Source organism: Gallus gallus, chromosome 4 (genome assembly GCF_016699485.2).
Source record: "Gallus gallus isolate bGalGal1 chromosome 4, bGalGal1.mat.broiler.GRCg7b, whole genome shotgun sequence".
Taxonomy (NCBI): Eukaryota; Metazoa; Chordata; class Aves; order Galliformes; family Phasianidae; genus Gallus; species Gallus gallus.
In genome coordinates this window covers 1,604,572-1,632,502 of record NC_052535.1, presented here as the reverse complement: position 1 = coordinate 1,632,502, position 27,931 = coordinate 1,604,572, and the positions used below count along the sequence as shown (strand labels likewise).

The 27,931-nt window shown below is 50.5% G+C and overlaps 3 protein-coding genes across 7 annotated transcripts; 2 read left to right on the top strand and 1 right to left on the bottom strand.

Moving 5' to 3' along the window:
- PIN4 (peptidylprolyl cis/trans isomerase, NIMA-interacting 4) lies at positions 1–716 on the top strand. The gene is made up of 4 exons (XM_420136.8): positions 1–99; positions 194–252; positions 341–460; positions 539–716. The coding sequence occupies exons 1-4, from the start codon at positions 60–62 to the stop codon at positions 695–697; spliced, it is 378 nt and encodes a 125-aa protein (XP_420136.2). The 5' UTR covers positions 1–59; the 3' UTR covers positions 698–716.
- A 1,962-nt stretch (positions 717–2,678) lies between these two features.
- ERCC6L (ERCC excision repair 6 like, spindle assembly checkpoint helicase) lies at positions 2,679–7,281 on the bottom strand. Its single transcript, XM_420137.8, has 2 exons — positions 7,192–7,281; positions 2,679–6,958 (listed from the first exon to the last, which is right to left on the bottom strand). Exons 1-2 carry the CDS (start codon positions 7,227–7,229, stop codon positions 3,154–3,156), a joined length of 3,843 nt encoding a protein of 1,280 aa, XP_420137.4. The 5' UTR covers positions 7,230–7,281; the 3' UTR covers positions 2,679–3,153.
- A 168-nt stretch (positions 7,282–7,449) lies between these two features.
- OCRL (OCRL, inositol polyphosphate-5-phosphatase) lies at positions 7,450–27,443 on the top strand. 5 transcript variants are annotated; one of them, XM_004940576.5, is made up of 23 exons: positions 7,450–7,674; positions 7,858–7,937; positions 8,723–8,761; positions 9,399–9,506; positions 9,583–9,678; positions 10,076–10,196; positions 10,285–10,446; positions 11,009–11,110; positions 11,552–11,666; positions 13,181–13,297; positions 13,449–13,636; positions 15,076–15,187; positions 16,275–16,384; positions 17,323–17,458; positions 17,980–18,090; positions 18,375–18,540; positions 18,747–18,982; positions 22,352–22,375; positions 24,239–24,358; positions 24,586–24,670; positions 25,135–25,262; positions 25,945–26,056; positions 26,154–27,443. In XM_004940576.5, the coding sequence occupies exons 1-23, from the start codon at positions 7,475–7,477 to the stop codon at positions 26,276–26,278; spliced, it is 2,793 nt and encodes a 930-aa protein (XP_004940633.3). In that variant the 5' UTR covers positions 7,450–7,474; the 3' UTR covers positions 26,279–27,443. The 5 variants fall into 5 exon arrangements, with proteins under 5 accessions (XP_004940633.3, XP_004940632.3, XP_040555924.1 ...); XM_004940575.5 differs by having other exon boundaries at positions 9,396–9,506; XM_040699990.2 differs by lacking the exon at positions 9,583–9,678.
- Positions 27,444–27,931: the final 488 nt, after the last annotated feature.

The following is a 27,931-nucleotide window of genomic DNA, read 5'->3' as shown; positions in this document are numbered from 1 at the left end:
AGGGGCGGGCCGCGGCGCAAGGCGTGCTGGTCGGGGCTGAGCGCGGCGGAGCTGCGGCGATGGCTCCGAAGGGAAAAGGCGGCGGCAAGGCGGGCAAGGGTGAGCGGGGCCGGGGGAGGGAGGCCTGCAAAGCAGCCCGGGTGCCGGTACCGGCGCTCACAGGCCTGGCTCGGTTTCATGGCGCCGTTCGCAGGCGGTGAGAGCGGCGAAGGCAAGGCCCAGGGCCCGAAGGGCGGTGGCAGCGCCGTGAAGGTGGGTACCGGTTCCCCCTCCTCGCCCCCGGGGCCGGCAGCCCCCGCAGCCCGCCATGGCTCCTTCCTGCCCCCCTCCCGCCCCCCAGGTCCGGCACATCTTGTGCGAGAAGCACGGCAGAGCCATGGAAGCCATGGAGAAGCTGAAGGCCGGGGTGCGATTCAGCGAGGTGGCCTCGCAGTACAGCGAGGACAAGGCCAGGCAGGGGGTAAGGCTGCTCCTGGCTGAGCACTGCCCTGGGGCGATGTGAGGTCTGCAGCTTAACCCTGGTGGTTCCTTCCTGCAGGGAGACTTGGGCTGGATGACCAGAGGCTCCATGGTGGGACCTTTCCAGGAAGCAGCGTTTGCCCTGCCGGTGAGCAGCATGGACAAGCCGGTGTATACGGACCCCCCTGTCAAAACCAAGTTTGGGTACCATATTATTATGGTGGAAGGCAGAAAATAAAATATGAATGACCGTTGAACTCATGACTGCTTGAATTCTGAGCGTTTCCCAGGCATGTGGACCTAGGAGCACATTGGTCATAACCGGCAGGGTGCTTGGAGACAGCCAGCCATCCCTGCAGGACGTGCAAATCACAGCCAGCAGAGAACGGGGCCCTGCACAGAGAGGTAAAGCGTTCCCTGGATAAGGTAAAGTAAAAGTTGTGTGTAGTTGTTGAAACCTGCATCAGCTTGTAGGCCAGCCCCTTGCTTTTCCTGCTAAAGAGATTACGATGTACAGCTGTGAAAGCTCAGCCAACCTAGAAAGGGTAAGGGATTCCCTAGAGCATTTGCTTTTATCCTCACCAGCAAGGATGCAGGCAGCTCAGATGCTACAGGTTCAGCTCCAGAGCTCAGACTTAACATGGGAAGAGCCTCCCGTTGTTAGAAGCCAGCTAATGCTACAGCTAGGGCTCAGAGTCACTGCTCTGGACAGGCTTTCCTTGTTCTTTCAGTCAGCAGTCTTTACCAAGGCACAAAGCAGCAGCAGGAAGGGGGAAGGTGTAAGAGTAGCCCCCCCACCCCCCGAGTACAAAGTCATCTGTGCCTTATCCGCTCAAAGCTCAGGGAAGAAATCGTGGAACTTAGGCTTGAATGGGAGAATAAAAAGCTAGAGGAAGGCCACTAAATGCCTGTTGCTCCCTCAGTTCACCTACTGCTAGGCATGAAATATGTGCCTAAAGCCTAGTAAGGTGCACCTTGTCCTTCTGGTAAAACTGGATAAATGACAGCGTGACTGATGTGAATGAGATGGCCCTGTATGTCCCTACCTCTGGCATCTCAGTAATAAATATCCCGCTGCACTCATCTTCTGTCTGCTGAAAGACAACTCAAACTAGTGCTGTCTTTGCTGCAGGCGAGCATACCGGCGTGTCTGAGGGCTTAGGGATGAGGACAAAACATCAAATAGAACAAAAGGTCTTCCCACCATCAGACACAATGAAGAGGTGAGACTGAAATCAGGTCAGGTTTTTCTCCCGTCCTGCTTTTGGGGACATTTGTTTCATTTTGTTGAGAGAACAGAAGGTTTGTACAAGCCAGCCAGCATTTGCAAAGCTCTAGCTCACTAATATTTTGTTATGTAAGGCAGACAGGCCTTTTTACAGCATGAGAGCAGATGCAGCCCCATTTAAGTGATGCCTTATTAATAAACTACTTGTTTCCAGGCTACCAGGGCTTTGTTCTACACCTATTAGCAAAATACGTCGGTACATCGCCTGTACCAACAGGACCTGTGTTTGTATTTGGCATATCATCTAGTACAAAGAACTCAAATTCTCATATCATGGCCAAATTTAACTCACTGTGGTGGCAGAGGGGGAAGTCAGATTAGCTAGGCATTGCTGAAAGCCTGAGTGAGTTTCTTGTGATTTTAAACTTAAACTAGGAACTCGTTTTCGTTGCACCTATATTACCTCGTAAAGAATTTTCTGCAGCTGAGTCAAATGTGGGAAGAGAGTGAGAGGACCACCTCACCCAAAACTTTAAAGCTGCTGTGTTTTCCTGCTGCCTTTGTGCAGGAGTGGGCTTTGATCTTACTGCTTAGAGGGAAAGGTGAGAGGGAGACTGCAGGGTCAGACCAGAGCTGCCTTTGAAGCCCTTGACTCCAGAAATACCCAAAGGTTCAGAATGTTCAGCACCTTGCAGTAGTCAAGGTCTAATTGCTATTTCCAGTCCTCCTGCAATCCTGCAGCTACATAACCCTTCTACAGCAATGGCAGGATAGCAGGAGTTTGAGCACAAGGTTTTCTGTAGTACTGTGTTTTGGTGCTAGACCTGACACCAGGCAGATATTTGCTGCTATAAATCCTCCAAGCACTGGAGGCCAGCATGCCATCTCCCCCCACCCCAGGATGTGCATTCTCAGACCAGCTTAAATCCATGCTGTGGCAGTTCTGTTGCTTTGCACCAAGCACTTGGTGTGCTCAAATATCAGGGCATGGTTCAGGTAGGCAAATGGACTTTATTTACATTGAGAAGGGGAGGGACTGCAAGCAGTTGGAATTTAGACTGCAGTCAGCTGCTGTGGAACCACACCTTCAGCTTTGTGAGATTCTCTCCTGCCAGAAGAGAAACTGAAGGCTGGAAACACAAACCCAGGGCTGTGTTTGGGTATAAAAATATATATTTTAATTAAGTGAACAGAAACATGAATGTGAATTTCTTAATGAACTGAGTCCCCAGTGAAGTCCCTTTCCCAGCACCTAAAATGTGACAGTTTCTTACATGACAGGAGTTGCTGGTTTTGCTCACTAAGCATGGCTGAAAGTTTCATAACATGAAAGAGATATATATTGCAGCCATCAGTCCTAAGTTTAAAAAAAAAAAATCAGTGTAGTTTAGACAAATTTTGTGAAAAAAGTTGAACTATTTAACAAAGGTATGCGTATTTCATTAGACTGTTCAAAGGCTTACATTTCATTTCTGGGCTAGCTGTCTATACAAGTTTAGAGTCATAAGCATGATTTCAGGATCTCCACTTTTTATGTCAAGAGCTTGCAGGAAACAGTTCAGTGCCTCTTGTAGTTTTCCATTGTCCTTCAGATTCTTCCCTCTGTCCACCAAGGTATTGTAATTACCAGAGGGAAGAGAGGAACTCTGAACAGTAGAGACGCTTTCCTGGGTGCAGTACTCCAGCTGTTCATCTGACTGAAGCTCTGCATCACCAGTGGATTCCTCCTGAGATGACTCTGACTCATCTTCTTCAGACTGCGTACCCTCCGTATGGAAGGACTCTCCAGTTGAATTAAGTGTTTCTCCAGCAGGTTCTTCTTCAGGCTCAGCAGACTCCCCAGTGCACTCTTCTGCTTCTTCTTCTGCAAAGTCTTCTTGCTCCTCATCGCTGCTTTCTTCTTCACCTGTGGTTCCCATGATTTCACCAATATCCTCAACCTCATCCACCACCTTGTTGATGAGAGATCTCCTGGAAGCTGTAGACCTGTTACTGCTATTTAATGTGGGAGAAAAGGTGGCTTTTCCTATACTTCTGTCATTCTTAGGAGTAGATGCACTAATTATTTCTATAAATTGATGCAGAGGGCTGTTCAGGGGAGAGGACCTTTTATCGAACTGCTCTTCCTTCAGGTTTATAACAGAATAGTCCTCATCCTCACTATCTGAAACAATTCTCATGTGCTTCCTTCTACCTGAAACAAGGACAGCACTGCCTTCCTCTGATGCTTCACTCCCTAGCAAGGAGTTATTTGGATCTTCTTCAGCTGTGTGGCAGGGGTTTCCAGAGTTACCATTCTCACTTACGCAAGTTTTTGCAGGTGATTTACACCAACTTTCTGCTTTTAGTTGGAAGTCCTCATCTTCTGAGTGGTGCTCCATTGATCTTTCCCCATTTGAGGCATCCTGCAGTCCACCTTCAGACTCTTCCAGGACCAGATTGAAGTCAACTTGATCCTGGAGAGAAGGCACAGATGGATCCTCCAAGCTGGTTTCCAACACATGGGACTTCTGGACCTCAGCATGGACTTCTGGTAAAACATCTGATAAATTTGGTAGTGGGACAGACAAAGCTAGCTCAGAAACATCATTCTTCTCTGTCTCTGAGACAGCAAATGAGTCAAGTACCTCATCTGCTATTTCTGTATCTTCTAACCTTTTGGGATCATCGGCCATAACAGATGTGTTAGGGGAATGCTGAGAAGGCCCAGACAGGCTGTTCCCAGTCTCAGTCAAGCTATCTGAATTTATGTCATAAAGAGAACATTGTTTCTGTTGAGTCTCTTTATCAGGTGGACCAAGTTCAGGTGATAATGGTATAATGTTCAAGTCCAGATTTTGTTCAGAATCTTGTATACTAGGGGGCTGTTCCATTTTCTTGCCACTAGTAAGCAGCTCTATATCCATACCAGATGTCTCTTGTGCCAGTTTCTCTTCACCTAACTCAATAGTCAGATTTGTCATCTTAGAGCTGACATCGAGAACCTGGACCACCATGTCCTCTGTAAGATCAATAACTTTGTCATTTTCACATTTATCAGCTGCTGGTGGTGAAACAAAGTTATTCATATTGTTCAACCCCGGAGACCTCTTCTTTGGCTGGGAAGCCAGTTCTGGTGGTCTTGACCCCATCTCCTCAGCGGCATTTCGGATCCCTTCCATCCTCACATCTCTAAGCTGAGACTCTAACTGAACCAGCTCATGGGCCTTCTGTACCCTCTGTTGGATGTACTGATGGGCTTCCTCACTCTCAGCCTGCTCCTCATGGGTCACTTCCCTTGTAAATATTAGGTCATGATCAGATATGCCAAACATTTCCAGAGAGTGCAGATAGGCAATGTGCTCATCCAGCTGCACATCAGTCTGTCTTTGGGTGGCATGCAAAGACTGCAGCTGGATCTGAGTTGTGGATGTTCGTGTATCTTCTAATGTGAAAAGCTCCCTTAGTTCCTGTTTGGAGAAATACCTAAACGGGTTCTTTTTGTCACCAGTAGTCTGTCTTATTAATGAATCCTTAAATACTTGCCGCCTATATATTTTCTCTTCCACTGTACCACAGGTAATCAGCCTGTAAATCACCACATTCTCTTTCTGCCCGATCCTATAAGCTCTATCTACAGCCTGAGCATCTGTAGCTGGATTCCAGCTGGGATCAAAGATCACCACTCGGTTGGCTGCTGTTAAGGTTATACCAACGCCACCAACCTGTGTCGTCAGCAGGAAGACAGAGTAGTCTTTGTTACTCTGAAAGGCATTAATGCGCTTCTCCCGTTCTGTTAGGTGGGTCACTGTTCCATCAATACGCATGATCTTAAATTGTCTGCTAGACAAAACTCTCTCAATGATATCCAGCATCTTTCTTGACTGTGAGAACACCAGTGTTCGGTGCCCCTCCTCCCGGAGTCTCCCTAAGAGTCCTACAAGAAATAGCATTTTCCCTGACTCCTGGATCAGGGTCTCATCAGATAGATGATCTATTTTGTTGGCACCTGAAAGCACAGCTGCTTCACTCTCATGATCCTGCTCCAAGTACTCCTGTCCATCTAAGTCAAGCTGGGTACATGCTCTTGCAGACAGAAGCCTGGGGTGGTCGCACAGCTTCTTCAAGACAGTCAGCTCAGCCAAAGGTGATCGGGTTGTCGTCAGCACTTCTTTCACATGATCTAGACAGAGAAAGTTCCTGTAGATTTTTTCCTGCACTGGTGCCAAGTACACCCACACAACAAAGTCATTTTTCCTAGTAAGAGATGGCATGACAGGAGCACTAGGCTCACGTGGATCCTCAGGAAGAGGAGTGTCTGATTTCTCAGCGTGATTTTTTTTTATGTCATCTTTAGTCCTTCTGAGGAAATAAGGCTTTATAATTGTCATTAGGTTCTCAGATATCTTAAGTCCCAGTGCTTTCTCGCCTACAGTTGCATCCTTCTCCCTGGCCCTAGTAATAGGATTCTCGTACTCCATTCTAAACGTTTTGGCTGTTCCTAAGAGAGAGCCCTGGCATGCAAAGTCAAATAAGGACCACATTTCCTGCAGGTTGTTCTGCAGCGGCGTGCCTGTGAGGAGGAGGCGATGCTTTGCAGGAATCGCATATACACACTTCGTTGTTTTGTTAGATGGGCACTTGATTTTATGTGCTTCGTCAAGGATGATGTAGTCCCAGACAAAGTCCTGCCCGTGGCAGCTGGCAAGTTGCTTCCAGTTGTTAATGAGCATCTGGTAGCTTGTGATGACAATGCCGTTCTTCCTCTGGATCTTCTCCAGGTTCCTGGTGCGCTCTGTCTTGCTCGTGCCATGGAACTCCTTGACACGCAAACCAGGGGTCCAGCGAGCAAACTCGGCCAGCCAGCTGCTGACCAGGGTGGTGGGCATGATGAGCAGGACGTGCCGGATGAGCTCACTGTCAAACATGCCTGAGAGGAAGGCGATGATCTGGATGGTCTTCCCCAGGCCCATATCATCAGCCAGGATCCCTCCAGGTCGACCCTCCCGGTGCAGGCGGTACAGGAAGGCAACTCCCTCCCGCTGGTGCTGGAAGAGCTTCGCGTGCATCTCCCCGTAGAGCAGCAGGCCGCTGCCGCACACATCCACAAAGTTGCCATCGTCCTCTTCCTCCTCCTCCGCCGTCGCGGCCAGCTCTGCCAATGCTGCCTCCAGGCGCTGAATGCGGCCCCGCAGCTTCTCACTGGGGCGGATGGTGACTGCCTCCTGGAACAGCTGCAGGGCCTGCTCCAGGTCCCCGCTGCCTGCCGCCTCCTTGGCGTCGATCACCAGCCTGCAGGACCTCCATTAGCACTGGGACCGAACCCCGATTCCCCTCCTCCTCACAGCCCCCACAGCCAGCAGGGCCCCAAGATCCCCATAAGCCTTGGGCCCCGCAGGCCTCGTAGCCAACAGCCCCCCCCCCCCCCATACCCCTTTAACTTTCAGTTCCCCAGCTCCAATACCCCTTTAAGCTCCCCTCACCCATGCTCCCCAGCCCCCGCAGCCCCCATCCCGGCCTCTCACCGCCGGTACCGCTCCTCCTCGGGGCCCGGGTCCGCCATGACACCGATCCACCGCTGCCGCCTCGCGTTTCAAACCCGAGCCTTCCCGCCCTGCCCCGCGCCGCGGCCTTGCAAAGGAGAGCCGCGCTCGGCCAATCAGCGCCTGGGGGCGGGGCCGCGGACGGAAAGCGCTCCGAAGTGGGCCCTGAGCGGTCCTCCCGCCCTGAGGGGGCGCCGTTGCTCGGAGAGCCGCTCTCATCCGGAGGGGCGGCGCGGGGTCGCCGGGAGACGGAGGCGCCGCCGCCATGGAGCCGCCCGCCGCGGCCTGGAGCCTCGCCGAACGCACCGGGAGCCGCCCGGGGCCGGCGGGGAGAAGCCGGCCGGGCGGGGGGCAGGGCCGGCGGGGGGCGCAGGCGGCGGCGCAGGGTCTGCTCGGCGCCGAGGTGCGGGCGGGGCGGCGGGAGCCGTGCGCGCTGAGCTTGGCCCAGCGGGGCGGCCGCTACGGGTGAGTGCGGAGCGCCGGGAGCGGCGGCCGGGCCGGGCCTGGGATACCGGGGCTGGGATACCCGTGCTGTGGGCAGGGCGGTGGGCGTGCTGCTCCCGGCAGCTTTTATTGCTGTGCGAACAGCCGTGTGCTCGCGGGGAGAGGGCTGGCCGGCCCTTTCATACGGCTTCGCTCTGTCTGCAGGGTAGTTATCCGCTCGCAGGAGAGAGACAACTCAGAGCTGGATTTCATTCCCATCAACAGCCGCTTTAAGTGCGTGCAAGGTACGGACTCCTGCGGCGGGCTCTCTCGTGGCAGCCAAAATCCACTGCCGTTCGTTGGTTTTCCTTGACCTCAGCCTCTGCGCACATTGAATGCTTCCCCCTGGAAGTAAAACTCGTGGATTATGGGCTCCTGTGCCTTCCGCACCTGAGCGGGGCTGCCTCGGCTCAGCACACCTGCAGGGACCCGATGGGTTCGGGTCGTACAGAGCCTCTGCTCAGCACCTCTCAGCAGTGTGTGCACCTCGCTGCCTGCCAGGCTCTGCCCTTCGGTGCTGGCAGCAGCCGGGAGCTGTGATCTGATTGCTGCCTGTTTCATTCCCAGCCTCCGTAAGCTGCCAGCTCCAAACGGCTGCACGTGGAGTGGGAAATAACTCCAGGTGTTGTCTAGGAAGAACTTAAATAGCAGTGGATGCCCTTGGGGGGAAATGCTTGTTCAGCATCTTCTCCTGGTTTAGTTTATAACCTTCTGTATAATTCAGTGTAGTTCTGGCCATCGTTTTTGCTGTGTAAGCTTCAAGTTCATTGCCAGACTGGTGTTTCACAGAGGCTCTATGCCTGTCCAGATCTGTGAGAGCTCTGAATACTGGCAGTCTCCCCTGTGACAGTTTGGTTGTCCAATCTGTCCAGAAGTGCCATTCTTTCTGCTGTAGCTGTTACGAGTAGCAGAGATGTTTCCTCCTTTCCTAGGACTGCTGTGGCTAGAAGCAGGCAACGTGCTTTTTTGAGTACACGCTTCCCACAGTATTCAAGGTGAAGTCTCAATGCTTTTTCCTCTTCTCTTCCAGAGGCAGAAGAAACTCTGCTGATTGATATAGCTACAAACAGTAAGTTTTATAACTGTAGACAGTCGTGTGTGTTAAGCTCCTTTCAGGAAACTGCCCTGAGTGCTTCTTTTACCTGCCTCCCCTTACCTTGCACCAGGCAGGGGTTGTATGTCCTCAAGTGCTTTCTGGCTTTTACAGGCATCCAGTTGTCACGACAAGGTCTTAACTGCCCAAATAAAAGTATTGGCAGTCGGTTAAACTTTAACTTCTTAAATCTCTTCTTAAGGCTCTGAATTGGCTTCAGAACCATTCTCATTTCCTTTCCATTTCTTTGACCTGATCTTGAGCCTCGGGTTACTACCTGCCTTTAGCAGTGTGCATATGACAGCTCTCTCTCTACTCACTCGTTCTGCTTTCCCTTTCAGTGCTTTCTTACTACTTTTAGAGCTCTTCTCTGTGAGATAGCAGTGTGGAAAAGTTTTCCTAAAAACAGGAAAACGTGACTAGTGGTCCCCCAAGTGGGATAAGCTCTGAAGTGCTGTGAAACTTGGTTAGGTGCAAATTGCCATCAGAAACAGTAGCTGGATGTTGCCTTCCATTGAAGAGCTCAGAGGATATGTAGTAATTCTATTGGCTCTGAGGGCATAACATCTGCCAAGCAGACTTGACTGTGAGTTGGTGTTTATGCCTGAAGCAGGCTGCAAGATCCGGATACAAGGTGACAAGACGGCTGAGAGGCTCTTTGAAATCCCTGATGAGGAGCATTGCTTGGGGTTCCTCTCGGAAGTGCAGAGCATACAGGAAGGTAAGCAGTGCTGTCGCTGTATTCCTGAAATCCTCAGGCCACCAGCGGTATCTGATAGGGCTGATTCTATTTCTAGCTCAGTTAAAAGACTCTCTGCCTGAACATAAGGACTCAGCCAGCTGGCATCAGATGGAGAAAAACCTCCCAGGTCTATTGCAGGCCTCTTCTCCAGGTATTGAAGTGGCTGTCACCTTTGCATGCTCTGTGGTGTGTGCAGGACGGGGCCCTTGGTGGCAGGGAGCTGTGACTGATGCTGCATTCGGCACCCTGCCTACTATCCCATTTCCTTGCCTCACCATATCCCATGCAAAACAAAACATCTTTGTCCTCTGATTCTATTGCCCTGGACTCTTCGTTTCTTCTTGAGTGCTGTCTCCTCTCAATGCCTTGGTTTGCATGAGTTAAGTTCTGTTTTGCGTTGACCCTATCACTCATTCTCTTACCAGAGCTGGTATATTGCTGTTATCGTTTGCTCTTTCACTTCCCGTGGAGCTACATTCCTTCCTTTTCTTGTTCTGAGCTGTATTAAATTGTTTTTCATGGTATTGTGCTTGGCTTTTTCTTTATAGGAGCTCTGGGGTTTGAGGATGACTTCAATGCTCTGAGCCTAGAGAAGAAAAGAAACATGCAAAACCACCAAGCAGGCTCTCGCCGGGAACCCCCACCTCCTCCTGTGCCTCCAAGTAGGCAGTAAGTAGCATGGTGAATCTCTTCCCTTTTTTCCTTCTCTTCCTCGACAGCAGAACTAGTTTTAATTCTGCTCTTGCTTCCTTCTGAGGTTTCACCGAGAGAGAGAAGGTACATCAAGAGACCAGCCAAAAGTAACCAACACCATGCGCAAAATGTTTTTACCCAGCACCCAATCAGGACAAAGAGAAGGCCTCATCAAACACGTGCTTGCAAAGAGAGAGAAGGAATATGTCAACCTTGAGAACTTCAGGTTAGAGCTATGACTAGGCAGCACTGTGCAGAGAGAGAGACAAAGAGACTTTGTAATCTCTTCTGTGAGTTCAAATCCAGCTCAGGTTTGAAATCTAACAACTGCTGATGCACTGCCAGCTTGGGTGGGTAAACATGGATTTGTGCAGACTGAAAAGAAATGTCTGCAATACAGCTTCTCCTTTTGTGTCATTTCCTTTATGAGAGTCAGATCTCTGAACCTTCAAGGAAGACTGAAGCAATGGGCAGAAGGAGAAAAAGGGGAGCTGTCCCCCTGCACAGCCTTAGCATCATCCCACACAACGTGATTTGAACAGAGCCACATGTTTGCTGGCCCCAGTGAAATGTCTTTGTTTTTGTAGCATTCTGCAAAACTGGTGTCACTGAAGATGAGCCAAGCCTAGGAGTATTTTCAGTTGCCCCATAATTGGCATTACCCTGTGCACAGATTGCTCATGTGTTCTCTTCTCCCAGCCTGGATGCTGTTTTGTGTACACTGGAAATACTGGGCTGCTGCACTCGTTATTGTGTTTTCTTACAGTTCAGCTGCTTTTGTATTGTAGATTTTTTGTGGGAACATGGAATGTGAACGGGCAGTCTCCAGACAGTGGCTTGGAACCCTGGCTGGCATGTGACACAGAGCCTCCCGACTTCTACTGCATTGGGTGAGGAACAATTACCTTGTATTTACTTATGGTGCCAGGTTTCCTGCTTGGTACTGTTGTACTGTGTTTATCTGAAGCTCCTGTCATGTCCTCGGGGGTTCCACAAAGCTGAGCTGTGTCTGAAGGAAAATTCCCATTTGTTTGGGGGGGGCTATCAAGTTAAACAAGAGGTTACCGTGATGCAGCAGAAGAGATTTTACTTGAGGTGTCCGCAGAGCTCTCTGGTTGTTCTCAATGTGAAGTCATACTTCTTGCAGAGATGAGTTTCCCGAATTGTATTGCAATAGGGTCTCAGAGGCGCTGCTGCTGCTTTAGGAAGAGAGAATGAGGTTTTTCTACCAAGAAGAGATAGATATTCATGAAGGTTTCACACTGGACCTTCCTGTAGAAAGAGAGTGATTTGTAACACGTTCCACTTCTGCTAAGTTGGCTTGGTTTTAGATTCCAGGAGCTGGATCTCAGCACGGAGGCTTTTTTCTACTTTGATTCTGCAAAGGAGCAGGAATGGCTGGTTGCTGTGGAGAGGTCCCTGCACCCTCAGGCTAAGTATAAGAAAGTGAGTTCTGTTGGGTGGTACGGGGGTTTGTCAGAGCATTGGAATTACTGGAAAGAGCATAGGAATGGGTTTCCCCTTTCCTCACCTGACCCAAAAAGCAGACCGGAGGAATGAAGGGTGTGTGCTTAGCATGTGTCTATTAGTCTGTGTGTCAGATATGCTGAAATGAGTCTGGAAAGTCTACTTGTCCTGCTGTTGTAGGGGAATGCTGTATTTTGAAGCAGAAATTAGTAAAGATAGAGATGAAAATAGCTATAAAAGAAGAGGCAGACTTCAAGGAATTAGTATGCTCAATAAAACCATAGCAGCAGGATCAAGTTCTTTCTTTGTGTTACTCTCTCACCATTGTATAGAAACAAGGTGTGTCTTGAGCTGGTAAGTGAAATGAATAGTTTCTCCCTGAAGGAATGGAATAATTTGTGAGCAGAAATGTTCTGGTGGCTGCTACCTTGAGGCGGAATTGCTTCAGTTGTGGCACCTGCTCTTGGCTCTGATTGCTTTGAAACAAGCCATTGTTTTTCATCTCTCTGTAGCAAACTGTTTTGCATGAGCTGCTTTCCCCTTCCTTGTTGGCCCGTGTGTTCGCCGTCACACCCCTGTGCTGCTTGCTCTGTGTTGAGCTCAGAGCCATGGGTTGTAGGTAACAGCAGGAAAATGGAATACCTCACTGAACTGAAGTTCATGGTGAAGGAGCCAGGGTTCATGATGGGAACTGCAAAGGGGCTGATGTTCCTCTGCCTTTCTGTTACATGAGCTTTTAGGCAAACTCCTTCTCCACCCTTGCAAAAGGGGGAGGATATGTCTGCAGGCAGATAGTAGCGACTGAAACCGTAGATAAGCCTTTGTGGTTGCCTGCAAATGTCACTCCTGCAGAGTGTGCAGAGTTTTCTGGCTCTTCCCATTTATTTCTGTGGTTTCAGTTTCTTCCTTTGCTATGCAGGCTTAATCCCAGCACATCTTAATGCCTCTCAAGTGAGTGTGCTCAGGTTGAAGGCCTCAGCACGGGCTTTCGAGGTGATGACTCAAGGTTTGTTTGGAGGGTACAGGCAGACTGTGGGCCACAAAGTGCCCTGGCTTGATGTGCCAGAGAATCAGCAGCAGACCTGCGATCCCTGCTGGGGAGTGCACATCAGCGCTGTGTTAACACTTGTGAGTTTAGCTCTGCAGCTGAGAGGAACTTTTTGGCTCCAGGAGGAGACTTTTTGCATCAGAGAAAAAACTGCTGTGCATTTGTGGAGTTCCTGTTACCTTGCAAGACAGCAGTGTTTATAGGGAAACACCACAGCGGGAAATGTGGTGAGCTCAGCATTACTGATGGCTATTTGGAGATGATGGATTGTCTTCCAGAAGCTAACTTTGGGACAGGAGTATCGTTTGGATGCTGTTGCAAGCATGGATCGAGTACAAAACATAATGAGGGACTGAGAGGGACAGAGAGGTCAGGCAGAGCAGGCAAATTGGACGTGTGTTACCACTGCCCTTCTGGAAACTCAGGATTGCTTTTATTTTTGCAGGTGCAGATGGTCCGCCTAGTTGGGATGATGCTGCTTGTGTTTGCTAGGAAGGATCAGCTGAGCAACATCAGAGAGGTCATGTCAGAGTCTGTGGGCACCGGGATCATCGGAAAGATGGTGAGTCACCGAGGCCGGTCTATTGCTCCTGTGTACCCATACAAGAAATGGCACGGTCTGATCCTGTTCTCATCTCTGTGCCATCCCTGTGTTCTCCCTGGTGCCTCGTGTGCGTTCTCCTCTAACAACCACTGATACCTGTTCTGCCCAGGGCAACAAGGGCGGCGTGGCGGTGCGGTTCGTGTTCCACAACACCACCTTCTGCATTGTCAATTCCCACTTGGCTGCTCACGTGGAGGACTTTGAGCGGCGGAATCAGGACTATAAGGATATCTGTGCCCGGATGAGTTTTGTAACCCCTGATGGTACTCTACCTCAGCACAACATCATGAAACACGAGTGAGTTTTGCTGTCTTCCTTTCTTGAAGCCGTGTTAAATAAGAGAGATCAAGCCAAAATCACAGCAACAGGAGGTTTTGCTCAGTTAAGTTTTTTGGCTTAATTACCAGTGTAACTAAAAATGCCAAGGCACCTGGTGCACTACAGCACCTGCAGCCAAGTTGCCAGGTCACCTTTCTCTGCAGTCACTCAGGTGCTCTGTAATGTGTTTTCCTCACATATAATGCTCTCACTTCAAGCAAGCAGCATTTCTGAGTCAGTGGCTGAGCATTATGGGGCTTGAAAATGTGTACTGGGTTTTATTGTGATAGTAAATAGAGAATGAATGCGGGAAGAAAAAGAATAGCAGGATGGGCAGAGTTTGTGCTTTTTAGTCTTTTTGTGTATAATGGGTGTTTACAATTGCTGTTTTAGTTTAAGTGAATCCAGTGGCATGCAGGCAGTACTTGATTTTTTTTGTTGTTGTTATGGAGTGACAGTGGTGCTGTATAATCCAAACCAAGCCCCATCATGTGTACAGCACAGCATATAAATTAACTTTTCATAAACCTACTACAAACAAATGACAGTTCTGTAGTTAATAATTAAGCCATTAAAAATGCCAAGTGTTAGATTGTTCTTGATAATTCTCTAATGGAAAAGTTGGGGTTTGGTTATAGACAGGAAGAGCTTTGATACTAAAGGGAGGGTTAGATTTTAATCCTTGAATGAAACCTTTATGGGTTGAAGAGAGAACATTGGCAGGATGTAGGTCTGTTTGGAAACCCAGAGAGAAGCAGAGTAAGAACAGGTACTGATGAGTCAGGGCTGGTAGATAAGACAGAAACATTCTGGGGATTATAAGATGAAAGGGAGCATACCTGTGCTTTTGCAAGTTGTGCATCAGTCAGCCCTGTGCTAGGTAGGTGATAAGGTAATGTTCTGATCTGAAAGAAAGGCAGTGGGAAACAAACTGGTAAAACCATGGTATGACACAGGCTGCAAGCATGCAGATACATGCGTGTAAGCCTGTGTAACTGGTTAACAAGCAGGAGCGAGTTCTGTAGTTGTCACCTTCTGTATGCAGGAGTCTGAGTACCAGGTGGACTTTGTGTAGCTTGGGGAGGTTTTGAAGCCTTGGTGAGACACGTGGGTTTTGCTTCATTTAAGATTTGGTGATGACCTCAAGGCTATTTTCAGCTTGAGGCAAACTCCAGTATTTCACATTAAACCCAGTCTTCAATCCCACGTGGGATTCCAGAGGAGATGCTATAAAGGACCAACAGGAGGGGTAGGACAGATGCCACTAGAAATTTCTACTGTCAAACTCAGTCTTTCATGTCTTCTGTTGTCTTCTGTGTGTTTCAGTGTTAATCGCCAGCAGCCAGTTCTCCTACCCACCCCTTCTTCCCTGTGTGGTTTACGATACTGACTGCTGGCTTTTCCGTGTTTGTTTTCAGTGTTGTCATCTGGCTAGGAGACTTGAACTACAGGCTTTGTATCCCTGATGCCAATGAAGTGAAAAGCCTTATCAGTAAGAATGAGCTTCAGAAGTTGTTGACATACGACCAGGTCAGTGAACTCCACCTTTGTTTGCTCCATACTTGTGAGGTCATCTTGGCTCACGTTGTGCCTGTGCTTGGGAGGAGCTGGCAGGCTCTCTGCAATAAGTGTCTATAGGCAGTGATGCTAGAACCTAGACAGAGCTCTGAGTGTCTTGGTGGCATCAACCCCCTAAACCAAACTAGCCTGTACACAATGCTGGAGTTAGCTGTGACTCAGACAATTGCTATGGAAGTGTCTTTGAGTCTCGCTACAAGATTTCTCTTGTAAGGACGTGCTGTAGGCCGGAACACAGGAATTTGTAACAGCAACAACAGTGTTCTGGAAAAGGTATTGATTTGGAGACCGTGACTTGGCTGCTCAGACAGTTTGACCTAAATTCTGTGCTGTGGTCTTCCCCACTTAGTGTTTCTTTGCAGCATGCTGGAATGCAAGGCAGCACCAGATGTGTCTTTAAGATGAAGGATTCTACCTGTGAAATGCGAACAGTTATAATGTAATGGCATCTCTGACACACGATTTAACAGGGAGTCTGATTGCTTCTTGTTCTGTAGCTCCTTTGTGCTGTACTACAGAGCTTCAGGCAGGAAACAACTGCAGCTTAGATTTTTTGTGAGAACAAAATCTAGGAAGCTTTGCAGCAGAGTAAAAGAGGAAAGGGAGGCAGTGTCAGGTTGTCATCTGAGCACAGTTCCGGATGCTTTTGCTGAACAACTGACAGTGAAATATTAATGATGGTGATGCTTAAGCCTGGAAACTGATGAAGGCATTTAGCACAAGTGGAACAATTAATATTTCTGTGTGTGGCGTGGCGAGCAGCACTGTGCCTGGTTGTGTTCAGACAGTTTGGAAAACACCCCAGTGGTGTGTTGAATTTTGACCTTTGTTAAAGGTGTAATGTCTGAGAGGCAGTTTTGGGGATGTCTGTGGTAAATCCTTTGGTCACAGGTTGCAGTTGCTACGTCTGTAGGTCTGTTCTCTGACTGTCTGCTGGGGAGGGTGGGTTGTTTGGGGTGGTTTGGTTTTGGGTTGGTTTTTGTTTATCTGGCTTTTTGTTTTGGCTTGGTTTTGAAAAATGATCTTTTTCTGCTTCTAGCTGAATATCCAGCGTATTCATAAGAAAGCATTTGCAGATTTCATCGAGGGAGAGATTAAATTCATCCCTACATATAAATATGACTCTAAAACAGATCGCTGGGATTCCAGGTAAACTTGTTGCTAATTGACATTTTCTTGCAAAAGGTGATTTCCTGCTTCTTAAAGGTAGAAATGCCTCTCAGTGTTACGGTGTGGTTGGAGGGCACAGGCAACTTTGTGCTCCTTCATTTTCCCTACTTTCTGGAATAAGCACATCCTGTGCACACTGAGCAGACATGTGCCTTAAACCTCAGTTGTTGTGATTCCAATACGTGAAGGGAGGTAAACTGAATTCACAAATGCCTCTGCATTGGACGGGTTTTTATTGCTACCAGAGACAAACAGCATAAAAGGAATTGGAGATAAAGAAATGCTCTCTGAGTCATGCTGTCCTCTGACTTGGACACCCCCAAGGATGGCTACCTTGGGATAGCAGCAGGGGTTCCTCCTTGTTGCTGCCTGCTTCGTGCCTCCCATGAACACTTACGTATCTGGTGCAGAAGCTTGCTGTAAATTGAGAAACTCTCAAGAAGGTGTTCCAAACCGTATAGCAATCAGATTTTACTCTGCCTGTGTTTATGAATCAGCACTGCAGTTAATCTGGAGAAGGAAAACCCAGGATTCAGACTTTGTAACATAATAGTAATAGCTGAGTAGACTTTTCCTAATGGAAACGATGGGTGGATTAAGCTGTCATGTGCAGAAGGGCAGCAGAAGAAACTAGTGCAGTTTGGGTCCTGCTGCACGTGGACTCAGGCTATGGAAACAGTGCTGTCTGCAGTCATAGTTTTCTGATGCTGGAAAGGATTTTAGCTACCATAGAGGGAAGGGGAAGAAAGAAGAAATCCCATACCATTCCAGCTGAGGGAAGTGTCGGAGTTCATTCCATCACTGCTGATGTGCTCATTGGTGGTAGGGGTGGGGGGGGCTGCCTGGCCAGGGAGAGGAACAGCTTGGACGTTTATTAGAACTGTTGGATTCCCGTGTTAACCTGTGTTTCCTTGTAGTGGAAAGTGTCGTGTGCCAGCGTGGTGTGACCGGATCCTCTGGAGGGGTGGGAACATCAATCAGCTCCACTATCGCAGTCATATGGACCTGAAGACAAGTGACCACAAGCCAGTCAGCGCGCTTTTCCACATTGGGGTAACAGCTTCTTCTGTGGAAGGGCAGGACCTCAGTATTGTCATGCTTTCCTTCGGGAGGTGGTCTTGTAGCCAAGGCACAGCTGTGAATGCTGTGACAAGAGAACAGAGAAAGTAAAAGATGGAGTGTGTCCGCTTGGTAGGTGTGCTGCTACTTGGCAGCCGTGCCAGCCTCTACAGAGCAAACAGCAGCTGTGGTCTTCGTGTGCTGTGTAGCCCAGGTGTGTAGTGCTGGAACAGTGTTATACCAAAGTGCTGCAGGTGTTTGCTGTCCTTTACCCTAGCAGATGTAGTTATGTAATAGGAAGGAGAGCAGTTTTATTGGCTGCTTTAATGATGTTGCTTATCTTCTGGGGTATAGCCTGGAGAATGATGAGGAACGCTACAAGATGTTACTGCTAATCCTACAGAGATCACCTCCAGCAATCTCCTAGTAGCGTGACCCATTGCCCAGAAACATCCCCAAAGAGTTCCTGTGAGGCTGATCAGAAGCTTAGCTGAGCATTTTGTGATTTTCCACAGGTAAAGGTTGTGGATGAGCAGAGATATCGAAAGGTGTTTGAAGATATCGTCCGCATGATGGACAGAATGGAGAATGACTTTCTTCCTTCGCTGGAGCTAAGCAGGAGAGAAGTGAGGATGAAATCCACATCACTGTCCACTTCCCAAGCACATCAGCTTCAGAAGTGCTAGATTTGGTTCACCAAACTGAACTGTAGGAAATGTATCTGTTACCTTGTGATCAGAAGTTAAATTAGAAGGAACGTCTTACCTTGTCTTCTTGACAGGTCTTCTGTTAGAAGTTTTGCATTGTTTAGGCTCGTAGGCCACAGGTTGCCATGATGAAGGCCTGAGTGGCTATCTGTGTGTGCTCTCATTGCTGCTAATGTGATCTGTGTTTTCTGCTCTCTTTGCAGTTTCACTTTGAGAATGTGAAGTTCCGGCAGCTGCAGAAGCAGAAGTTCCAGATAACCAACAATGGACAGGTTCCCTGTCACTTCTCCTTCATCCCAAAGCTCAGTGACAAGCAATACTGTAAACCCTGGCTTCGGGCTGAGCCTTGTGATGGTTACCTGGAGCCAAGTGAGTTTTGTTGCTGTTGCAGCATGTTGGTGCAGATTGCCATCCCATCTCTGATCAGTCCTTCCTCTCTTTCCTGGGTCTCGCCCTTCCCACCATCATCCTTGTTTGGTCTGTCTGCTCGGTTTTGTGGCCATTGTCCCTGCTGTGTATGTCTTTGTCACCGTGAGGAGTGTGTCTCTGTTGATGAGAGCTGCTGCTTGTTGCAGATGAGAGTGTGGACATCTCCCTGGACGTGTACGTCAGTAAGGACTCTGTAACCCTGCTGAACTCGGGCGAGGATAAAATTGAGGATATTCTCGTCCTTCACTTGGACAGAGGGAAGGACTATTTCCTCACCATCAGTGGGAGCTACCTGCCCAGCTGCTTTGGCACCTCCCTAGAGGCCCTGTGCCGAATGAGGCAACCCATCCGGGAGGTTCCAGTCACCAAACTTATTGACCTGGTAAGCAGCATTATTCCTGGAGCACAGGCTGCTGTCAGTGGGCATGTCGTATTTACCCTGCGGTTCTCCTAGCAGGGAGAGAACATATTCCCTTCTAAAAGCAGGAGTCACGCCTTCTGCTTGGATCAGCTGGCTCTAAGCTGATATACTTCTTCCAGAGCCATGAGATTGTTTTTTGTGATTTCCTTCCACCACCAATGGTTTTTGGTAGCCTGTACTTTATCTGTGATTTCTTTGACTAAATCCTAAATGCTACATGGTGACGAGACAGAGCAATGATCCCATCTCCTTGTGTGTGCATTGCTGCCTGTTGGTGCTGGCATGCTCAGCTGAGTGGCACTGATGTGCCATAAGTGGTATGACTGAAGTACTGTCTTCTGAGATGGCATGGAGAGGGCTACAGGATCCTTTTCCTTCTGGACCGCTGTGGTATTTGCATTGCATACGGAAGGGAACAGGCAGGAGTGGGACCAAAGAAAGGAACTTGGTGCTGTTAAGTATGCTGATGGCCATTTGCTGAGCTGTAGCCAGTCCTGCAATTTCTCTAGTCACTTCCTGTCATGCTAACCACTGTGAGCAAGCTCATCTGCAGTGCAGTGATAACTCTTAATCTCCCCAAATTTCACCAGTCCCCGGTGTTAATACACATACTTCTGAAACCACTTACGTGTCTACGAGATGTTGTGTTTGTGCCCTCATCATCTTTTGCCTTTTTGGTACCTTGTGGCTGTTTCTGAGCTTACATCCTGTTTTTAGGGCATTTATTCTTGTTTTCAGCCAGCCTTCATTCCCATTTTCTTATGGCCCTTCTGGCCTTGCTTCAACACAGTTCAGTAGTTGTCTACTTACCCATTCCTGTTCAGCCAGGGAGGCCGCTTATATTGTGTTCACATGAACAGTTAGGCCAGTTCTTTCAGTCTCTCTGATGTGTTATAGCTGTCCTCTCTTCTCATATGTCTTGTCATTCCATTCATTTCTTTGTCTGATGAGCTGCTGCTTACTCACATCTGTAGATTTGACAGCTTCCACTCCTGCTGGCTTAAGCTCCTTTCTCTTCCCTTTAGTAGCTGCCCCACCCGTGCTGACTCTTCCAGTTCCCTCCCTTTTTAGTAAACGTCCACTTTTCTCACTGGCCCAACATGCAGAAAGACCTCTTGTTATGCTAGAATTAGGATTTTTGTAATCACAAGATTAGGCTAAGAAGAATCCAGGTGGCAAGATACATTTTTTGCCTCCTCAATTCTAGCAACTAATCCAGGCCTCAAGCTCTTCACACTTCTCAGGTTTCAGCTGTTAATCATCCTTCTTGTTTTAGAAATGTGTCAGACTTGGTCTGGAGCATTTTGTCAGTCTTTGTGACTTCCTCAGCTTCTCAGTGCTCAATGCTGACTTCTTGCTTGTTGGATAGGAACTCAGGCCTGGCCTCTTAGCTTCTGTCCTCTTGGATACGCACCGCTGCTTTTCTGTCTGAGTAACTGTTCTTTCACACCTCTTCAGCTTCCATTACCTCTAGATTTCCTTCTTGTGTTATCCAGTGAAACGTAGAGAAGTACAGGAAGCAAAACAATCAGAGAAGAGTAAAACACGAAAGCACTCTGTCCCAATATCTCCAGGAATGCAGCAGTCTCTTCAGTCAGTGAGGTCACTTTGACTGCAGTACTTCAGCTGGAACTTGTTAAGCAGACTGAAGGAATAAAATGTGTCACAGCCCAAAGCCAAGTTTAGTCACTTAGATTATAAAGCTAGTGTCACGTTAGAGCTATTTCAGGCCTGTTGTCTTTGATCGTACCTGTGAGTTGAGAAATTCTTGGAGACAGGAAAAGACAGCACTTTCTACAAGGGAGAACGGTAAGTGTGTTAACCACTGCACTGCCCAGAGGTCTTTTGGTCTAGTTACACGTATTTAGCAAATGTCTAGGCTGTGCAAAGAAGGCAGTGTGTTTGTATATTAAGCATTCTCTCTCTTGCACTTACATGGTGTAAGGGCTTCACTGCATCAAGCATTTTTCTTGGCCTGGCAAAACTGTTATCTTCAGCAGACGGAGATTTGGAGAGTGCAGGTCAGTGAGGGTGTGAGAGGCAGTCTGGTGCAGGATAGCAAAGTGTAGGTGGGAGTGTTTGGAAATGATTCTCCTGGTTTTCTCAGGAGAAACTGCTGCCACTTGAGCATCCTGCTTTTGGAATTTCAGTATTAGCCTCTCATCCTCTTGTTATTTTTTGCTCGGGATCCTACTGTAGGCTCTAAGAAGGCTCTTGAAAAGTCTTTCTCTGGTGCATGTTAGTCTCATAGAGCTAATTGTGCTGAATGCCCCAGGAAGAGAGGCAAAGAGCAGGATGGGCAGGCAGGGAGGTGGCAGTGAGGCTGTTGCCATGACTCACCCACTTACCAAACTAGCCATGCTTCCGTTCACTGTGGCTCTGTGCTGTCCTGAACCTGTGACTGCAGTCACTCCCCCGATGCCTTGGAAGAAGAACCTGTGCTATCTCATCTTTGGAGCAAACTGCTCTCTGCAGGGGCTGATCTGTCCTAGTTGTGTTAGAACACAGCAAGCCTCCCAAGGAAGCAGGCACAGCACAAGTGACAGGGGAGCAAAGGGGCTGCTCCCACCAGGCATGCCCTGCACCATGGCTGCTGTAGCTTTGTGTCCAGCTCAGCCCTTGAATGGTTTGCTTGCTCACAACCTGAGAGGTCGATCTGCCAAAATTTAGCTTGCTTCCTCCCGTGCTCTCTGCTAAACAGTGTCTTAAGCAGCCATCCAGCATGGCACTGTTGAGCAGACACTGTGCCTCAGCGTTGGCTGAGGGATTGGACATGCAGCCTGGAGAGGCTTTGGCGTGCTCCTCAGTGCAGTGTGCTAATGCTATTAGGTTGAGACAGACGAGCAGCCTGGGGTTTTGAGCACAAACGCTCGTTTCCCTGACTATACACAAAGCTGCTTAGGGGGCCTGCTAGCTCCACAGCTGCCACACACTCAGAAATAGAGATTTAGCCTGGTGTGTTTTCTCTCTGGCCTGGTCACAGGAGAGGACGGCTGAAATAATCCAGGGACATCTATTTCCAACAGGGCAGATTCAAGGAAGGGAACTTCTTCCTGACAGAGATCTCTCATCTGCCTGTGGCAGTGCTGCTGCAAGGCTGCTTTGAGGAGTTCACAGAAATCCTGGTGAAGCCGTGCATCATGTGAGCAGGATTTCTGCTCACTGGCAGGCAAATCTCCTACTGTAGGTTTAGCTTTGGCCATGTCAGCAGAACGTGTGAAGGCGCTGGCGTTCGGTGGGTTCTCATAATGCCTACTACGTGTCTGCTTAATTTGAGATCACATTCCCTCTCTTAACGATGCTTTTTCCTCTCTTTCCCACTGCTCTCAGGGAGAAGACAGCTTCTTAGAAAAGGTAACGCAATCAATTGCTGGGAAGGTCTGCTTCTTGGTGACTTGTTTGTAAAGAATGAGAGTTGGTTTTCTGCTGAAGAGGGAAGGGGAGGTGGGTCCAGAGGGAGTGCTTTTTTCCAGCAAAGCCTCTTAGCGCAGCTGTGGGCCCAGAATAGAACACATAGGAGCACAAAGTGACCCCACAGACAAGATTGGGCCAGCCCAAGTGAGCTGCTTAAACCTCACCGAATATGCTATGGGCAAAACCAAAGAGAGCACCTCCTGCTCCAGGCAGCAGTGGTGAATGCTTCCAGCAAAGACTGGCAACCTGTCACGTATGTGAATTAGCTCTAACCACGCATACGGGATGGATTCACCACAGCAGCCTTACCAGATGTGGGGAAAGGGCTGAACTACTCAACTGCAATCTTTTGCTCTTCCCATCTTGGCGTGCCCTCCGGCAGGAGGCAGATGTTCCTCTGCTTCCCCCAGCGGCAGCGCTTGAGCTGCCACTCCTTCCTAGCTGCAGGGAAGGGAGGATTTGGGTGCCTCCTGGGAGCATCCTTTTGCACAGCATCTTGCTTCCTGCGGAGGGAAGGCGGAGGCGCCTTCTGTTCCTCGCAGACGGCAGGAGAGGGCGCTCGGTGCCCAGCCGATGCTCAATGACGGCCCAAGCCTCCCCTGCCCGTGCTCCAGCAGCTGGGGAGGGCTCTGCAGCGCTCCGGAGGGCGGCCTGGCAGTGAGTGCTGCTCTGCTGCTCAGCCCGGTGCTACAATGCCCCGCAGTGGGGACTTGTTTGGTGAAGAGCCTTTAGCTCTCAAGGAGGGTCCACAGCTCTTGCCTTTTCTCTCTTAGAAGGAGGTAGTGAGTAATGTGCTTGCTTAACTGCTTCTGAAGCTTCCCTGTGTGTGCTTGGATGGCTGAGGTAGGCGTGTAGCCATGACCCAGCAGGGTGAAACTGAGTGGTGTGCGGGGCAAGCCTGTGCTGTGCTGTGTGGCAGGTGTGGCTAGTGCCTGTGTTGTTGGGGCTCAAATCAGGGGAATGCAAACCCAGCCCGAGCTGGCTGCGGGTGATTGTGTGCGCTGCATAGGGACAGAGATCACAGCTGTCGTGGAAGCTAGCAGCAAAAATGAAGCGCTTTGTGTTGGGCTCGTGGTGCTCCTCTGCTGGTGTCCTTCAGATGCGTTCCTGCTTGTGTTGGTCTCTTCTGGGTGGCTCTGCTGATTGTGCTTTGGGAGAGCGGTGTGTGGTGTTTCCTTGTGAGCACACAGGAACGTGAGCGATCATAAAGTGGGAATAAAATGAAGCAAGAAAATCTTATTAAAGGTCGGTGTATGGAGATTTCTAAGCAGTTGAGCTCCTCGGCAGCCTCGCGTGAGTACAGCAGGAAGACAGGAGAGTGGTGTCGGTGTAGCCTGCGTTCAGCGGGCACCTCTCCTTAGGAAAATCAGGAAACAAACTTGAGAAAACCAAACTGTTTGAGTCACGTGTCATCAGAGTATGCAGGAGTCAGTAAAGACATGTCCTTGACTGTACGTCCAGAGATCAGCTGGGCTTAAACTAAAACATGGAAGCCAATGCACCAGCGGGACTCGTTATGCTGTGATCCTCTGATGATGGTGGGGGCAATGACTTGGACGGGTCATCTTGTCCTCTGAGAGCTGCTGGCTTTGGGGACTGTCACCTGCTGGTTCATGGCGGGCCAGCAGGTTGTTCTGTGGGGTGGTGGGAGGGAGTGGGGCAGGGTCCTGATGTGTCTGCGCTGCAGAAGGAGGGCCAGGTGAGTCCTGGGTGCTGCTTCTCCCCTCCTCCAGGCTTTCAGTACCAAGACCCTTCTGGAGAGACTGAGGTTTCCTTGTAACCTTGTGTGCTCTCTGCCACCAGGAGAAGTCTGTGCTGCAGATTGGCTTCCTGAACAGTGAGGATGCAAGCGAGATGCCACTGCAGATGCCAAAGGAGATCTGGCTCTTGGTGGACCACCTGTACAAGCATGCTTGCCACCAGGTGAGGGAGAGGGCTTCTGCCTGCAGCAGGAAGCTTTTGAGAGCTTGGTGACTCAGATTATCAGTGGCACCCGCAGACCAGTTCCAGTTTGGTGTTTATAAGGCTTTTCCCCTCTGGTTGAGGTGTTGCCTGGGTGCCAGTTCTCACCCTGCCCTCACTGTGTGCCTCAGCTTCCATGAGGAAGGTGACTTTTCTCGTCTCTTTGCTGACACCACTGTCTTTGGCAGGAGGATCTGTTTCAGACTCCAGGCATGCAAGAGGAGCTGCAGCAGATCATTGACTGCCTGGACACCAGTATCCCTGAGACAATCCGTATCCTTGCTGCTCATGGCGTTCCCAGGAGCCTGCTGGATCTCAGTTCTGCTGTGAAATCTCCCTTGGGAGGGCTGTTGTGGTAGGGTCCCATTGGGAGGTCTGGCTCTGCTCTGCACCCCAGAGGGGCCCTCTGCCCAAGCTGGCTAATACAGCTGCAGGGAAGCTGCTGTGAGGCCGTGCTGAGAGCAGGAACTGACAGCTGGGTCGTGGGGAGCGTGGCCTGGAGAAGGGCTGCGGGAGCAGAGGGTCTCGGGGGTGGGCAAATGCAGTGCAGGATGCATGTAACAGGATTTTGCCTGGTTGGGGGAGAGCACAGAGGGAGGGCTGTGGTGTTAGGGAGCAATTAGGTAGGCAGGGCTCTGGTGCAGCCTGCAGGGAGGAAGCAGCTAAGCAGACAGGAAGGCAGAGAGGCAGGGAGGGGGTCCATCTGCTTTGTGTGCCCCTTGACTCCCTCTGCCCAGCGGGCAGCAACCACTCTGTAGCTGAAGCACTCCTCATCTTCCTGGAGGCTCTGCCGGAGCCAGTGATCTGCTATGAGCTGTATCAGAGGTGCCTCGACTGTTCTCACGACAGCCGCCTCTGCCGACAGGTGTGGAGCCTTCCCTGCTGCTCTGAGCTCTGGCTTGGTGCTGGGGCTCACTGCGTTCCTATGGGCTGGCATGGAGCTTTGGGAGGGTGTGCTCTGGGGCAGTTCATGGTGCATACAGTGAGCTGGGTGCTCTGGGTGTGCTCTCCTGCCAGAAGGCTGTCGCTGCCATCCCAGGGGAGCTGGGGGCTTCCAAAGAGACCCCAAGTGTGCACAGTGTCACCCTGAGCACATGAGGAATAGCCCCAGGGATTGGAACAACCTCCCCTGGTCTCGAGGGCTTAAGCACCTGCAGAGCACCACAGTTCCTGTGCTTCCTCTAAGGACTGTGACTGAGCAGCTCCTAGAAGCAGCTGCTGGGGCAAAGCCAGGCATGTCCTCAGGCAGAGGAAGAAATCGGGCATGTTTCAGAGCTGGCCTCAGGAAGCCTCTCATCCTGGTCCTCGTGCTGCTGCGTGCAGCTGGAGCCGAGCAGAAGATGAGAGGGAAGGAGCCTCGGGGCAGTGTCAGGTTTTACCTGGTGATGTGGCTCTCCTCGAGGGAGAGTTAGCAGGAGCTGAAGTGGTGCCATGAACCATGGGTTGCAGCCAGTGGCTCACTGGTTGTGCAGCAGAAGGGGAAGGCTGCCTGCCTGCAGTCCAGAGCTCCTCAGTTCAGCCCAGCTGTGTCTGTGTTGTCTTTGCAGGTGATTTCTCAGCTGCCTCGCTGCCATCGCAGTGTGTTTCGGTACCTGATTTCATTCCTCCGAGAGCTGCTCAAGTACTCTGAAGACAACAACGTCAGTGCCACCATGATCGGTAAGGCTGTGTCACCTCCCTGCCTTCTCCCTGGAACATACCCCCTTCCTGGCACCTCTCAGGTCTCCATTCCTGATCTGTGACTTTGCCTCTGCAGCCAACTTGTTCACCAGCCTCCTCCTGCGGCCTCCCCCCAACCTGATGGCCAAGCAGACCCAGCAGGACCGCCAGCGTGCCATCAACTTCCTCTATGGTTTCTTGCTTGCCGGGGATGAGGAGTGACTCCTGCCTCTTGCCAGACTGGGCCCCGTGCCACTGGTGGCTCCTGAAGGGCAGAAGGCTCTAAGCTACTCCAAGTGCCGTGTTTACAGTTGCAAAGGAAGCGTTCTGCTCTCCTTCCCGCTGCTGTACCCCACACTGCAGAGGACTTGCACACTCATTGCACTGCCATCCGTGACAGGAGCTTCCTGCTTTCTCCCCCGGATCTGGGTGGATCCGCTGATAGCTGAGCACGGTGCCAGCAGCCATCCCTTAGTGTCACCAGTTCCCTGCGCCACGCTTCTCTCTCCTTGTCACCCCCTGGAGTCGTGGCAGGGAAGGGTGGAGACTGCTGGTGCTGTTGTCCCTGTGGTGCCAGGCGTGCTGCTGGGAGCTCTGTGCTGTTACAGGTGTTAGGCACGTGCCACCCTCAGCCACGCAGCAGACTGAGTAAACCCGACGCACCATCACTGTGCTACGAAAGGACTGTGCCGGGAGGGTTATCTGGACGTGTGGCCTCCTCCCTTCCCTCCATTAGCGCGATATCCTCTTTCCTGCTTCCCTGTCTGTGGGTAAGGCTTTGTCATTCCTGGCCCCTGCTCCGGCCCCTGGCTTTCTGGCACCAGAGCACTGCTCTCTCCCCTCTCTGTTCCCCCGTGTCCTGGCTTCCTTGTGGGCCAGTGGTGCTGGTGCCCGGGCAGAGGAGCCTGCATCAAGCAGCGCTGTGGGCTGCACACGGTTTCTGTGGGGCATGGCACAGAGCGGGGCCCAGCTCCTGCACCCCAGCCCTGCCTGAGGAGCGCGTCTGGGGCTGTTGGCAACGTTGGGTGCCTTCCTATCTGTCCTGATGGGGAGAGGGCGAGGGGTAAGAATGGGCCTCAAGTGTAACAGGAAAGGAGCTGGGGGCATCTGGTGCTGGGGGGCTGGAAATGGGGCTGCAAGTGGGAGCCTGTCCTTGCTCAAACACTATGCTGAGCCCTGCCTGCGCTGGGAGCTGCGGGTGCCTGTGCTCAGGATGAGACCCGTGCACCCAGCCACATCCCACTGCCTGCGTTCCCCTGCAGCCGGGGGTCCAGGACCTTGAGGCTCTTATTGTTGTTTTTTTTTTTGTTTGTTTTTGTTTTTTTAATTTTTAAATTACATAATTTATTGGAAGTCTGTCTGTTCCAAATAAACCTCAGTTGTGCAAGCAGTGGTTTGGCCAGGCTGGGGCTCAGACCGAGCCTGCCGCCCGTCACATCACATCACAAGGGCTGCAGCGTCCCAGGGCACAGAGCCGGCCCAAGTGCTGCTACCAGCGCTGGCCCACACCTCCCACCATCCTGGCCCTGATGCCACGTTAGGTGACGGGGAGCGGGCACTGCTCTGCACGACGGCACAGCGCTGAGCCCCCCAGCGCTCCTGGCTCAGCATCTGGAGCAGAGCTGGAGAAAGCTGGCCGCATCCTGCCGCAGGAAACGGCCACCAGTGTCATCTCCATCTGCATCCTGCCTGCTCCTTGAGTGCAGGGCTGTGCCCGGGCAGCTGCTGCTGACCTCGTCACGGAGAGCACCGGCGCAAGGTGCCGCATTGTTCCTTCGGCCGCCGCATTCCTGCCACTGCCGGCGGAAATGCCGGAGAGGGCGCGAAGCCTCGTGGCTCCCCAGGGACAGAACGAGGCCAGGCCTGCGTGTCCTC

Bases quoted from the DNA above. Each gene is read 5' to 3' on its own strand.
- PIN4 (XM_420136.8), top strand. From the start codon at position 60: ATGGCTCCGAAGGGAAAAGGCGGCGGCAAGGCGGGCAAGG. The intron at 100-193 runs GTGAGCGGGGCC...CGCCGTTCGCAG, and splicing joins CGGCGGCAAGGCGGGCAAGG to GCGGTGAGAGCGGCGAAGGC. The intron at 461-538 runs GTAAGGCTGCTC...TCCTTCCTGCAG, and splicing joins AGGACAAGGCCAGGCAGGGG to GGAGACTTGGGCTGGATGAC.
- ERCC6L (XM_420137.8), bottom strand. From the start codon at position 7,229: ATGGCGGACCCGGGCCCCGAGGAGGAGCGGTACCGGCG. The intron at 6,959-7,191 runs GTGAGAGGCCGG...GAGGTCCTGCAG, and splicing joins GAGGAGGAGCGGTACCGGCG to GCTGGTGATCGACGCCAAGG.
- OCRL (XM_004940575.5), top strand. From the start codon at position 7,475: ATGGAGCCGCCCGCCGCGGCCTGGAGCCTCGCCGAACGCACCGGGAGC. The intron at 13,637-15,075 runs GTGAGTTTTGCT...GTTTGTTTTCAG, and splicing joins CACAACATCATGAAACACGA to TGTTGTCATCTGGCTAGGAG. The intron at 18,541-18,746 runs GTGAGTTTTGTT...TGCTTGTTGCAG, and splicing joins TGATGGTTACCTGGAGCCAA to ATGAGAGTGTGGACATCTCC.